This window comes from Anser cygnoides, chromosome 5, assembly GCF_040182565.1.
Source record: "Anser cygnoides isolate HZ-2024a breed goose chromosome 5, Taihu_goose_T2T_genome, whole genome shotgun sequence".
Taxonomy (NCBI): domain Eukaryota; kingdom Metazoa; phylum Chordata; class Aves; order Anseriformes; family Anatidae; genus Anser; species Anser cygnoides.
This window is the reverse complement of record NC_089877.1, coordinates 12,946,666-12,958,238: the sequence shown is the minus strand read 5'-3', so window position 1 is coordinate 12,958,238 and position 11,573 is coordinate 12,946,666. Positions and strand designations below refer to the sequence as shown.

Genomic DNA, 11,573 nt, shown 5'->3' with positions numbered 1-11,573 from the left:
TTTTCAACAAACACTCATCTTGCAGGGGAGAGGTGAACAGGATTCGCGCTTGAGTGATGTTGTAGCTATAGCATTTAAACTTAGCTCTGGAATCTTTAACACCATACATACGTGAGCTTTCTGATGAGTCAGTCTGGTAATTAGTAGCAAAGAATTCACAATTACATCCACTGAGCAAGTCTTTCAGTACTTTTAATGCCAGTTGAGAATTAAAACTTCCATTTAAAAATTACACTTTTCATAAATACACTGACTTTAGCATTAAGTATCTTACATGCCACTGTATTGTATTTGAAATACAATGTAAACATCTCCAAATGCTGGCCATCTCATCTTTATCTGTGCAGTTTTTGGACACTTGATAGAGGGGCAGGGATGTAAAGGAAGAAAGAATAGGTGAATGAAAGAAAAACGCACCCCAAAGTACTTTGGCTGATGTTCCTGAGTTAGCCCTAGTACTTGCACTGGTTCCAAGGTCCATTTTAGAGGGAGCTTGTTCCAGTGGAGCATGCATGTTCTTGCTGTGCTGTGCTCAGGGGGCATTTGACATTATAAAGGGGTGGGTGGGTGGTGAAGTGAGCAGAAGCCACGTGTTCCTGAGGAAAATACACCGCAGTTCCTTTGGACGTGAATATTGGAGGGGGCTGTACATTCTGCTATTTCAGCAGTACTGCTATTCGAGCTCGGGGAAAATTACTCATCTCCTTTCACAGAACAGGAGTTGCACCCACAAGTTATTTGGGTGGTGTGAAAGTTGATCCCAGCAGCTCAAACTACGACTTACTTTCAGAAATGTACCCTGGCCTCTAGCGGAATAGTTACAAGCTGCATGTTGCATACATCTCCCAATTAAGCAAGGGGATGTTAGCCAAATGAGTAACCTTACCTGTGTAAGAAGCTGAGGAAAACCTTCCCCACCTCGCCTAAAGCCAGTAAGAAATTTTCAGAGGCTTGCTGTTCATTTACAGCAGGCTCCTTTTGGAAACAGCTTTAGTGGTGATTAAATAGCTGATACTACAGCATAAAATAGCACAGATTTCTGCTTTGGATGAATTAATACTAATGATGGGCTAATTCTTTGGCCTAAACCTCGGCTTAGATCAAGGTTCTTTTGGGAAATGATGGCCTGAGCCAACACTAGACAAGTTTGTTGCAAAAGTGTTCAAGCCAACCTCACATAGCTCCTTCCCTAATTTGGGTCTGAATTACACAGACCTGCAGCAATAGAGTTGGTGCGTAAACATCCCTTACAACTGGACAATAACAGGACCATGGAGGTACAGTTCAAAAAACAGCACAAAAGAAGACACAGCCTTGGACTTAATCCCTTGTAAACAGAAGAAAAACAAAACAAAAGAACTGTCCCCCTTTAAACCATCAATGAGCAAATCAGCAATAATTCAAACCTGGAGTTACTTGCAATGTCTGTGTCCACGACGCGTCTGTAGCAGCGTCCCACAGGCTGGTACTTCCCACCGCTGTGGCACTGCTCCCCACACGCTGATGTGCCACCTCTTCCGGTGTTAACCCACAGCTCTGCCCAGGCTGCGCATCCCAGAGTCTCGCCTCACGCCCTCCGAGGTCACACGGCCCCGTTTTCTTGTCTGGGTTTTTGTACAGATGCCCGCGAAGTGTTGAGTGACGGGGCCAGTGTGCAGAGGAACCCAGCCAGCAGGGTGAGGCCCAGGCCTCCCCAGGCACAGAACATGGACCAGCCATAGCCATGACTGATGTCCTCTGGCAGCCCATAGACGTAGCGAGGATAGCGAGATAACTCAAAATTGATCCCAGCTACGCATGTGCAGAGTGAGATGATACAACACGTACCTGCGGGAGAAAAGCAAGAGGGTTCTACAGTGCGCTCAGGTTAATTATGCTGTTTGTCTTTTCCCCCTAGGTATTTTCAAAGGTGTAAGTTTTTAAGAAACAGGCATTACACTTTTTCTCCTGCCAGTCACTTCTTAGAAAACAGAGGAAGAAGAATTACAAAATATGTAGCATTATAAGATACCTTACTTCCCAAATAACCAATATTCTCTAGCTAAAAAAAAAAAAAAAAAAGCCAAAGAACATTTTTAGCATGAGTCAGTCCAGTGCAAGGCCCTGAAGCAGAAGGATGAGTATGCAGGCAGCAACAGTCATTGTTCACTGGGAAAACATTGACTATACAATCAAAGTGAAATGCTTCAGGAAAAATTGTGACACATTCCCCTTCCAATTTAACTATCTAATCCTTTTAGGTCATCTATCCTTTTAGGTCAGAGCTCACAACTCAAAGATTAGCTGTAGCTTCAAAAAACAGATACAATTGAGGCAGGGTAGAATTTAGCACAATCACATCTACATTAATTGAGCTAATCAACTCACACCAAGTAGCTGAATGGTAGCACCTCTGCCTTTCCATTAAGAAAAAAACATGCCTCTACTTAAAAGGTTCCAGTTTATTGCTTCTATTTTTAAGAGTCAGCCTTGTAGCATCTCTGTAGCTCACCGTTTTGGTGCATTTGTTGCTACTATGCCCCTTGCAAGTAAAGAAACACTGGCCTAGTTTTTGAGGGCAGAAACGTGAGCATCTTTGATCAGCAGAAAGGTGCTGTACATTGATTATTTTCTTTAAGATTCCCTAGAGAAAATGATGAGCTGAGCTGCCTGACAGGAGCAGCAGGCTGCACGCAGTCAGGGCAGGCAAGAGGCCTGTGCTCACAGTCCCTGTGGCTACACACCACGCTCCAGAGCAGGAGGCTTGTGTGCCCGCACAGCCAGGGCTACCCACCCAGGCACCTGCAAGCACAGGTCCTGCCTGGTGCCAGAAGCGGCAGCCCTGTGCTGTGCCCATGGCTTGCTGCACTAAGGAATTGCTTTGGGTTTGCTGCGGGGCTGACTTGACTTTAAGAGCACCTCCCCAGCCAGCTGTGCTGACTGGTGGCGGCAGGAACAGAACACACATGAAAGGCTCTCACCTCCCATCAGGAAGAGCAGCCCGGCCACGTACTGCATCAGCTCCTGCTGTTTGCAGCAGCCCAGCACGCCAATGATCCACCCGAACAGGATGATGGAGACTGCCATGCCAATGAAGCCAGCTGTCATCCTCCGCAGATCTGAGGAGAGAAAGCAGAAAAGCCAGAAAGAAAAATGAAGATGACGTCACACAGACACGATGGCAGGGAGAAGAGTCTGGACAGATTTAAACTTGCTGTTGCTAAAGCTTGTACTTGCACCCATGTGCTCCTCCTCCCGTAGCTTCCTTGCGAAAGTTTCAGTGCAATGTGCAAATCATCTATCGGCACCCAGATGGGCTCCCTTCTGCTGGGCGCTACAACTAGAGAGCACTCTTTCGCTGACCAAGAGCAATACTGGCGAAACGCTCCTCAGCATTGGCCAGAAGGGGCACATCATGAATTCTGCAATGGTTTGTAAATGTCAGTACCGCAAAGGCTTGTGTGCGTGCGTTTCTTTGCGAGTGCTGAAAACAGAAACCAAAGAAGGAAGGGGACGCTGAAGAGAAGTAAAGGAGTAGCATAGGAAGGCAGGCACCATGAGGTAAAGACAGGAATAGTGGGAAGACAAGCAGACAGAATATCAATACAGTATGAAGGGAACAACTACAGTAACAAACGCCAAAAATAAAATGCTTAGACAACCCTGATATGAACAGCATCTCATCATCCACAACACAAGCAGTGGTCTTGCCTCCTCGGGGTTCAGTCTGTGGCTGGATTTCCTCAGCACTGTGGCTCACGTGACTGCGGCTATGAAGCATTATGCGAGGCAATGGGACCAAACAAGTACGGGGAGAAGCAGGAGCAGAAGAGCCCGATTAAATCATTGTCAGCAACAGGCTACAGGTCAGTCAGCTGCGTGGGAAGGAAGGACTGAGGCACGAGGCAGCTTGTGGGCTGGGAGCCAGCGACAGGACAAACGGAGATGTTCCCTAAAAGAGCTGGTTGCCAGGGAGCTGCACCAGGTCGCTAGTGTGCACACAGAAAATGCACCGAGCTCTGCACAGACTAGATGGTGACACAGCACCTTTGCTGCAAGCCAGCTAGAAACTGTCCATCCCCAGATCCAGAATAGAGTTATACCTTGCAGCACGCCTTTCTGTATTCCCATTGCACTTGTATAAGCCCCTCCAAATCTTATGTCCCCTTCCACTTACACTGCCAGCTGCTTTCCCATACTCACTAATAAATAGGTATTTATACTTAGAGACCCGTGAAGGGTCTCTGATTTGAAGCCCTCACTTGGCATTACATTAAAGCATTAAGTAATCCAAACAGTCATGGGCATCACTTTGGGTTACTTACGGAGAGCGTGCCACTCGTCCTGCCGGATGGTGTTGGTGATGTTGATGGGTAAGTTGCGAGGCAGAGAGCTGGAGGTGTAGTGGTACTTCACAGCAGTGCAGCGCTGAATAACTCCTGTAAGGGAACACCAGTGTGAAACACAGCAAAATCCCCGTGCCTTGCACTTGCTGCTGAGTTGGCTGGCCCAGCAGAGCTTACACAAGGGAAGTCTTAGTTCAGTACCAGAGCAAATATCAAAAAAGAACCGTTTACTTCAGGACTTTGGGATTAGGAGTGGAGGGAGCCTTGCTATAAGGAAACACTGGCTAAGGGGGAACCCTGCTAACCCAGGCAGGCTGCAGGAGGAAAAGCCTGAAGGTAAACAGCAATGACAGTCACCAAAAATGGATCCAGAAGACCCCTAGAGGAACTGGTACAACCTCTTTGGGATGGCTGAGGAGACGAGAACATGTCAGAATACCAACAGGACTGGTTTGTTTCTTAAGAGTACAGATTTCAATCGCTTTTCGAAAATTTTGAATGAATGCTAAAAAGTGAATTGAAAGGGAGAAAAGTTTAAATTTATTCCAGTAGTCATTTGCTCTTTGCTTTATTTTTGATGGACAATAGTACCCCTGCAGGCTGGTTTCCACTACAGCTTAAAGTGTATCCCTGATGCAAACGTGAACCTACATACATGCTCTTCTTGAAGGGAATTTTTAGTTTAGAAAAAAGGGAGGAGAGGAAATAAATGGGGATGGTGGGGAGGGAGAGACCAGTCAGAAAGGTAACAGGGCTAAATAGCACAAAAAGTTCCCCTGAAACAATGGCTACAGGGTCATTACTGGTACATGAATGCTGGGGCAGAAGAACCACTCGGAAACAATCAGCTGGCCAGTGAGCTAATTAAGCTGGTGAACACTAGCAGAGAGCTGCAGACCCAGTGACCAGCTTCGGAAAAGATGAAAGAAAACCCAGGAGAAGAAATGAGCTTTGAGCTGCTCCTGTAGCAATGGGAAGCCTTACTTTGTTCTCTAACAGCACTCCCTGGGCCGGCGCTGACGGGTTCCTGCAAGGAGGAAGTCCCCACTTCACAAGGCCGGGAGGAGTGCACACAAGACCCAGCCAACTCCAGCGACCACGCCAGGGAGGGGGAGGTGATCTGAAGTTCCTCATGTTAATAAAATAGTGACATTTCCTACTGAAGTGGAACAAACAGACATGCAAAGCACGTGCCCCAAAGAGGGAAAAGCCCCAAACTAGATTTCCACAAAAAGCAGCAAAGCGCTGTAAGAGGGCTCCCGTCCTCGGCTGCGCTCCCCGCTGCCTCCCGAGCCACGGGGCAGCTGCCCGACCTGCCGCCATGTGCCTCTCCCTGCTGAGCAGGGCACCCACCTGGCGGGTGTTTTGGGACGGGTCTGTAGGGCTGCCTGAGAACGCCTTTGCTCTGCATTGCTACAGCATTTTACGTATAGAATAAAGTAAAACCTCTCCACCTTCTTATACAAATCTGGTTGTTCAGACATTTTCAAATAGCTGTTCATTCTGCTTCTGGTTTAAAAACTTTCCTCCTCCTAATCCGTTCTTCTCCAGAATTCAAAGTGCTGACTTTATGTAGGCAGCACGTAAGCCTGTATTAAAACAGCACGGTTGCAAAGTGAAGAGCGCAGGGGATGGAGAATTCCAGGGCTTATGGTGCCCACTAAGCTCAGCTCTGACCCCTAATCCACAGGCCCGGTGACAGCCTCTGATTACACCACCATAAGCCATCCTTCCTCTAAGATCCCCACTCTTCTGAGTGTGGGATGGACCTGCTCTGGTGTGAGCCGCAAGCAAAACAAGGGTGGCCGCTCACTGTAGGTCCCTTTTCCATGTGATAAAAAAAGCTGAAATACGTAGGCAAGAGTCAAGAGGATCAGGTAAGTGGTGAGGGTGATCTCACAGCTGAATGTGACCCACTTTCTCTCACAAAATTGTTGCATGCACCAAGGCAAGCCTCAGTAGCCAGAATTTGCACCTGCAGTGACAAGTTCATGCATCCAGTCTGATCAGGTCTAAATCTGATTAGCAGAGAAACCACGCACTCAGATATACACAGGTACTTCATGGGGCTGCATTTAGCAGTGTAACACCTTGTTCTCTAAGTGCTCACGAAAAAAAGAAAACCACAAAGTAACTACAAAATCAAATGCATTCCAAAGGTACCCTAATTAGTCCTTTAAGTCCTTATACAGCTTAAATCATAGGCTATAAAACAGGGAGCGCATCCCGTCCTCCATTTCAGAAACCTGCCAGCAAAGTCATTTTGCTTTTGTTTGTAACACTCAGAAAAGCAGCATAAAAAAGCCTGCCAAAATTAAAAAGTTTGCCTTCAGGCAAAGGCTTGAATAGAACAGAGTAGTGTGGTGAACAAGGAGGACAAAAATTAAGGGAGTGCTGTTGGTTTTGGCACACAAATAATTTGAGAATGCAGGACAGAAGGGGACATGCGCTTGAGAGATTTGATTATCATAATGTGTATGTACAAGTAAAAGGTTACGCGGGCAGCCTGATCCTAGCAGTTCTTAGGGGCATTAACAGAACATTATGAAAGTTGCACTGCATGTGCAATTTTCTTGATTAAAAAATAAACATGAGAAGCAGCGAAGTGCATCTGGCAGTGTCACATTGACACGTTCATGGCCAACCCACACGACTGTAGCCTCCCACACCAACGCTGTTTCTCACACCTTGTCCTCACATCCTTTTCCCTCAGGGCTGCAGCTGCAGACAGGTTTCCCTCCTGTGACCTCTCACTGCCCTTGGGGCACCAGAGCTCTGTGTCCCTGGATGCGTTCTTTTTCCCCAGCTGAGCGCTGAGGCTGGGCAAGACCAGAGGATGTTGGCTATGAAGAATTTCTGGACCCCAGAAACCAAGGCAGAGCACAGGCCCCTTGTCCCTTGGCTACCAGATGCCCGGAAAGGGAGATCCGGGCCCACTGTAGCACATTCAGTTTGTAGTCCTGGGCTCTGCGCACCCTGATTTTTTCTCAGTTTAGTCTCCAGCTCTCTCCGCCTTTGAAATGTGTGTGCCAGTGCTACGAGGGGGAGATGGAGGGCCCTCTCCTCACCATGGGTGAGGCTAGGGGCAGCTACTGCTGAGCTCCCAGCACCAGCTCTGGCCCTCCCCTCTCTCCTGCCCCAGCACCAAGTGGCCTCTGCAGCCCCCTGGCCTATTCCGGCCATTTTTCCCCACGACTGCAGAGAACCTCACAGCTCTGGGATCACTTTGCCCACACCGCTGCCCAAAGCCCTCTAGATCTGGTAAATCAACTTTCTTTTTAAAAAATACAGCTCTTAACAACCATAGTTACTAATAGATCGTACTTACCAATGGCCACTTCCAAACAGCTTGAGTTTACTACATATCCCGCTCTAACACAAGCTCCGTGGAGCTCACAGTCACTCCTGTAACTCTTCCATTTTCTCATCAGCTGGAAAGCACTGGGAATACAGACACTGGGACAGAGCGATTTTCCTTTAAGGGCCTCCCTCCTGCCACAAACTCAGCGTTCCCCTGCTTAAGCATCCGCTGGTTCTCACCTTCTCAGCTAGGTCGTGGTACTAACAAGTCATCTCTACCCAGCACGTGCGAGACCCACCAATCCCGTCCCTGAGTCTTTTCAGAACAAGCTTGAAAAGCAATAAAAAGAACAGTTCATGAACAGTGATGAATCTTTTTTTGGTTTTCATTCTTTCAACTTGTGTACAAATGCATGTTGTTTGAAGGAACCTACCACGTTATCCAAAGCAGCCTGTTGGAAATGATCTTTCCTAATTAATCATTTTCTACAGTCACCACTTTGCAAACAATATGTTTCTCGTATTAACAGACAAGACCACTAAGTAGCGCATAATAAGTCCCTGCAGGACCTCGCCACGAGTTCTCCACGCAAAATGATTTTGTTGCAGTCTCCAGTGTGGAAACCACTTAGCCCAGGCATTATTCGATGAAGCACACTGCTCAAGTTCTCAAACTCACAGAGACTCCCCCTACGCACAGAGACCCTCTCAGTTTACCCACCATGTGGTTCAGTTCTTTGGCTGCTATCTTGTACTAATTGCTAACCTCCATTTTCCCCTTTTTGTTTATCCATTTTTTTAACCTTCTTAATGGTATTTTTAAAGTAAAACTGTCTATTTTTCCACAGATCCAAAATAGCAATTTCGCTTTTTAAGGAAACACCCACACATTATTTCCCTCTTACACTTAAACTTTTCCCAACTCTTGGTTTTGCTCTGTGTTTTTTGACTCCTGCCTTTTCCTTTTAAGCGTATAAGGCAAATATATATATTACATATGTAAACATATCCATGTATATGCATCACCAGCTAAAATGCTCAAGTATTGAAGTTTCCACATATCTATTGCTATTAATGCAAATTAAGTTAAGGACTAGACCAGAAATCTATGGGATTATCTAAACAGAAAAGGACACTTATGGATTTAAGTAATTTATTCAGCGCTCAAGAGAAACCCAGAAAGAAAATAAACCTTACTCCAGAGGTGCTAGAAAATGAAGAATAGAAACCTTAATCAAAATACCACTGGACTTGCACAAAAATTACTCCTCTGTCACTAAAGCCTATAAAAATCTCTACTCTCGGGACTATCAAGAACAGAAGAAGGTATCACGCATCACCAAAGAGACAGCTGAAAACTTACTGCTAATTGAAGAGAAAGTAGGACACTCAGAGGAGCACAGTAGTGAGCTTCAGCTCACACTAGGAAAAAAAGCCCGTTTGCTTCTCTTTGGAAGGCATCTAGTAGCGTTCTTGAAAGAACAGCACAGCAACAGCCACACCTGACCATCGGCTGGAAAAGGCTGCTTAATCATAGCTGTCAGAAAAAAGATAGACACAGTGAGAACATGGAAAGGCTGCTAGAAAAGCAGGTCAGGGGAGGGGATAAGATGAGAGTCATATCTATTTAAAGACCTGACTCTACAAGAACTATTATTAATAATTTTCCCTCGATAAGATGATACCTAAATCTGTACAGCAGCAACGTAGGCAGAGAATACAAGGGGAGCAAGGTTTGCAGGGAAAGGCAATGTCCCTTATTAGAACAGCTGAAGGAAAAAAGAAAGTAGAAGGAAAACCTTTGGTGTTCAGACTCCCTCCAATTTAACACATCGGGCCCTAAGGAAGATCACTGACCACCCTGTAACGCCCTCATGCATGCAGAACATGGACTCTGGCCTCTGCACCCGACAGCAGTAGTGTTGACAAAATCCCTCAAAAACAGAAGTATTGAGGGCCAAAGTAGTATTCCCATCCCTTCCCCCACCCTTTGCTAATCTCAGTAGAAGCTGAAATCATTCAGTTTGCTGTGAAGCAGAAAAACAAATAAACATTTTACATCATAGGGACAATTAATAGAATGAAATTAATGAGCTGCCTTTTAGTGAAATGAGATCAATGTGGAAATAAAAATGAAAATGCATAAAATGGATGGTAGGAGATTAAATAGAGGAAGAAGGTAATCGCATAGCACTAGAGTTTCTAAAAGTAAGAGTCACTGCTGTGCATTGGAAAGAACGGACAATGACGAGCTCAGCCTCGCAGTGCCAGTCTATCCATCCTCCGCTGTGCGGGATTGGCGTCACAGTTGGAAGCCTCACTGAAGAACTGCTCCTGCTTTCTTAAGATAGCATTTCCATTTTGTGCCTCAATGGAAGCACTTCTCCCAACTCCTACTCTCCCCGTGCTAGTATGTACCTTCTGGAACATTAAGTTCTGTTATTTATCATTAATCATGCACAGTATTTTTTATCCTAAGCTTGTTTTATATGCCATTTATTTTGACTTGGTGGGTCAGCCCGCTACATTATTTGTGCTACCCAATCCAGGAATTTTATCCATACTCCACAAACTACTGGGCTTTGTACTGCGCCACGATGGCATCAGATCCACAGCTTTCTCTCCTGTCGCACCTGGAGCCCTGGGGGACACAGCCAGACACACGTCAGTCACCGTGAAGGTCTGGCCATCCACTGCAGCAGCGTGAAGCCCCCCACGCTAGAGCAGGAACAACAGGTCCCCATCTCCTTGCTACACGCATGACAGAGCTACACACAGCACCGCACGTTTCTCTGCGCCCACCAGCACCCTGCCCGAGTGCCAGGCCACGGAAGGGGCTCTCGCAGGACCGGGTCCCACCCGGCGCTGCGGCATCGGAGGCAGCCAGGGATGGGGAAACGGGACCCCGGGAGCGGGCCAGGGACACGCAGGGGCGTCGCGTGCCCTGCCGCCGGGCCCTCCGCACCGCGGCAGCCGCGCTCAGCACCACGGACAGCAGCGGGCCCGGGGCCGCCCCCGCTCCCCTCACCTTTCCGTATGAGCTCCTCGCTGTCCGGCTCGTAGCCCGCGCGGTGGCAGCGCCTCCAGAGCCCCGACACGGTGGAGTTGAAGCGGCGGCCGCAGTGCGAGTCCAGCGCGGCGGCGGCGGCGGCGGCCGGGGCGGGGGCCGGGGGCCGCCCGGGCAGCAGGGCCCGCGGGGGCCGGGCGCGGAGCGGCAGGTGCGAGCTGGGCGCCGACATGGAGCCGGGCGGGTCGCTGCGCTTGTGGCCGAAGCCGCGGCAGCGCTCGCGGTGCCGCCGCGCGTCCGTCTCGTACCAGGAGTCGGTGCCGATGGCGACGGCCAGCAGCGCCAGGGCGGCGGCGGCCAGCAGCAGCCCGCAGCCGCTCAGCGCCTGAGCCGCGGCCGCCATCTTACCGCGCCGCGGGCGGCGGGGGCGGGCGCTTCCCTGCGGCCCGCCTGGGGGCCTCCGCCCGCCGCGACGCCCCCGGAAGGGAATCGGGGCCGGCGGACCCCGCTCCGCGCCGCTGGGCTGGGCTCGGCTCCCGGGGCGGCCCCCAGCGCCCCCCGGGCCCGGCCCGACGCCGCTCGCCTCACGGCGCCGCTCGCCTCACGACGCGCGGGGCGGCGCGCGCGGGGTAACGGTCGCGGCCCGGCCGCGCGCTGCTGCCGCCAGGTGAGGAGAGGGGGCGGGGCGGGGCGGGGCCGCTCCTCGCCTCAGGCTGGCCGCCACACGGCCCCCAGCCCCCCGGGAGGGGCGGGGGTGTGCCGAGGGCTCTGTTTTCCTCAGCCCTCCGTTAGCACGTAGTGAGAAATAAGGGTTCGAGAGCTGAACGGGTCGCTCTGTGTTACACGAGGAGAAGCAGGCGAAATCCAAGCCCGGGGTTAAATGCAGCGCTGCCAAGGGCACCACATCCCTTTGGGTCCTGCCCGGTCTGGGGGACTCGCTC

The 11,573-nt window shown here is 49.4% G+C and overlaps 1 protein-coding gene across 1 annotated transcript; it reads right to left on the bottom strand.

Moving 5' to 3' along the window:
* Window positions 1-174: 174 nt before the first annotated feature.
* Window positions 175-11,268, bottom strand: LOC106040826 (transmembrane protein 178B-like). The gene is made up of 4 exons (XM_048062652.2): window positions 10,654-11,268; window positions 4,305-4,418; window positions 2,961-3,098; window positions 175-1,827 (listed from the first exon to the last, which is right to left on the bottom strand). The coding sequence occupies exons 1-4, from the start codon at window positions 11,033-11,035 to the stop codon at window positions 1,583-1,585; spliced, it is 879 nt and encodes a 292-aa protein (XP_047918609.2). The 5' UTR covers window positions 11,036-11,268; the 3' UTR covers window positions 175-1,582.
* Between the last annotated feature and the right edge of the window lie 305 nt (window positions 11,269-11,573).

Excerpts from the sequence above, each read along its gene's own strand:
- LOC106040826 (XM_048062652.2), bottom strand. The coding sequence starts at position 11,035 with ATGGCGGCCGCGGCTCAGGCGCTGAGCGGCTGCGGGCTGCTGCTGGCC. Across the intron at positions 4,419-10,653 it reads CGAGGAGCTCATACGGAAAG|GAGTTATTCAGCGCTGCACT; the intron begins GTGAGGGGAGCG and ends GTTCCCTTACAG. Across the intron at positions 1,828-2,960 it reads GCTGCTCTTCCTGATGGGAG|GTACGTGTTGTATCATCTCA; the intron begins GTGAGAGCCTTT and ends TTTCTCCCGCAG.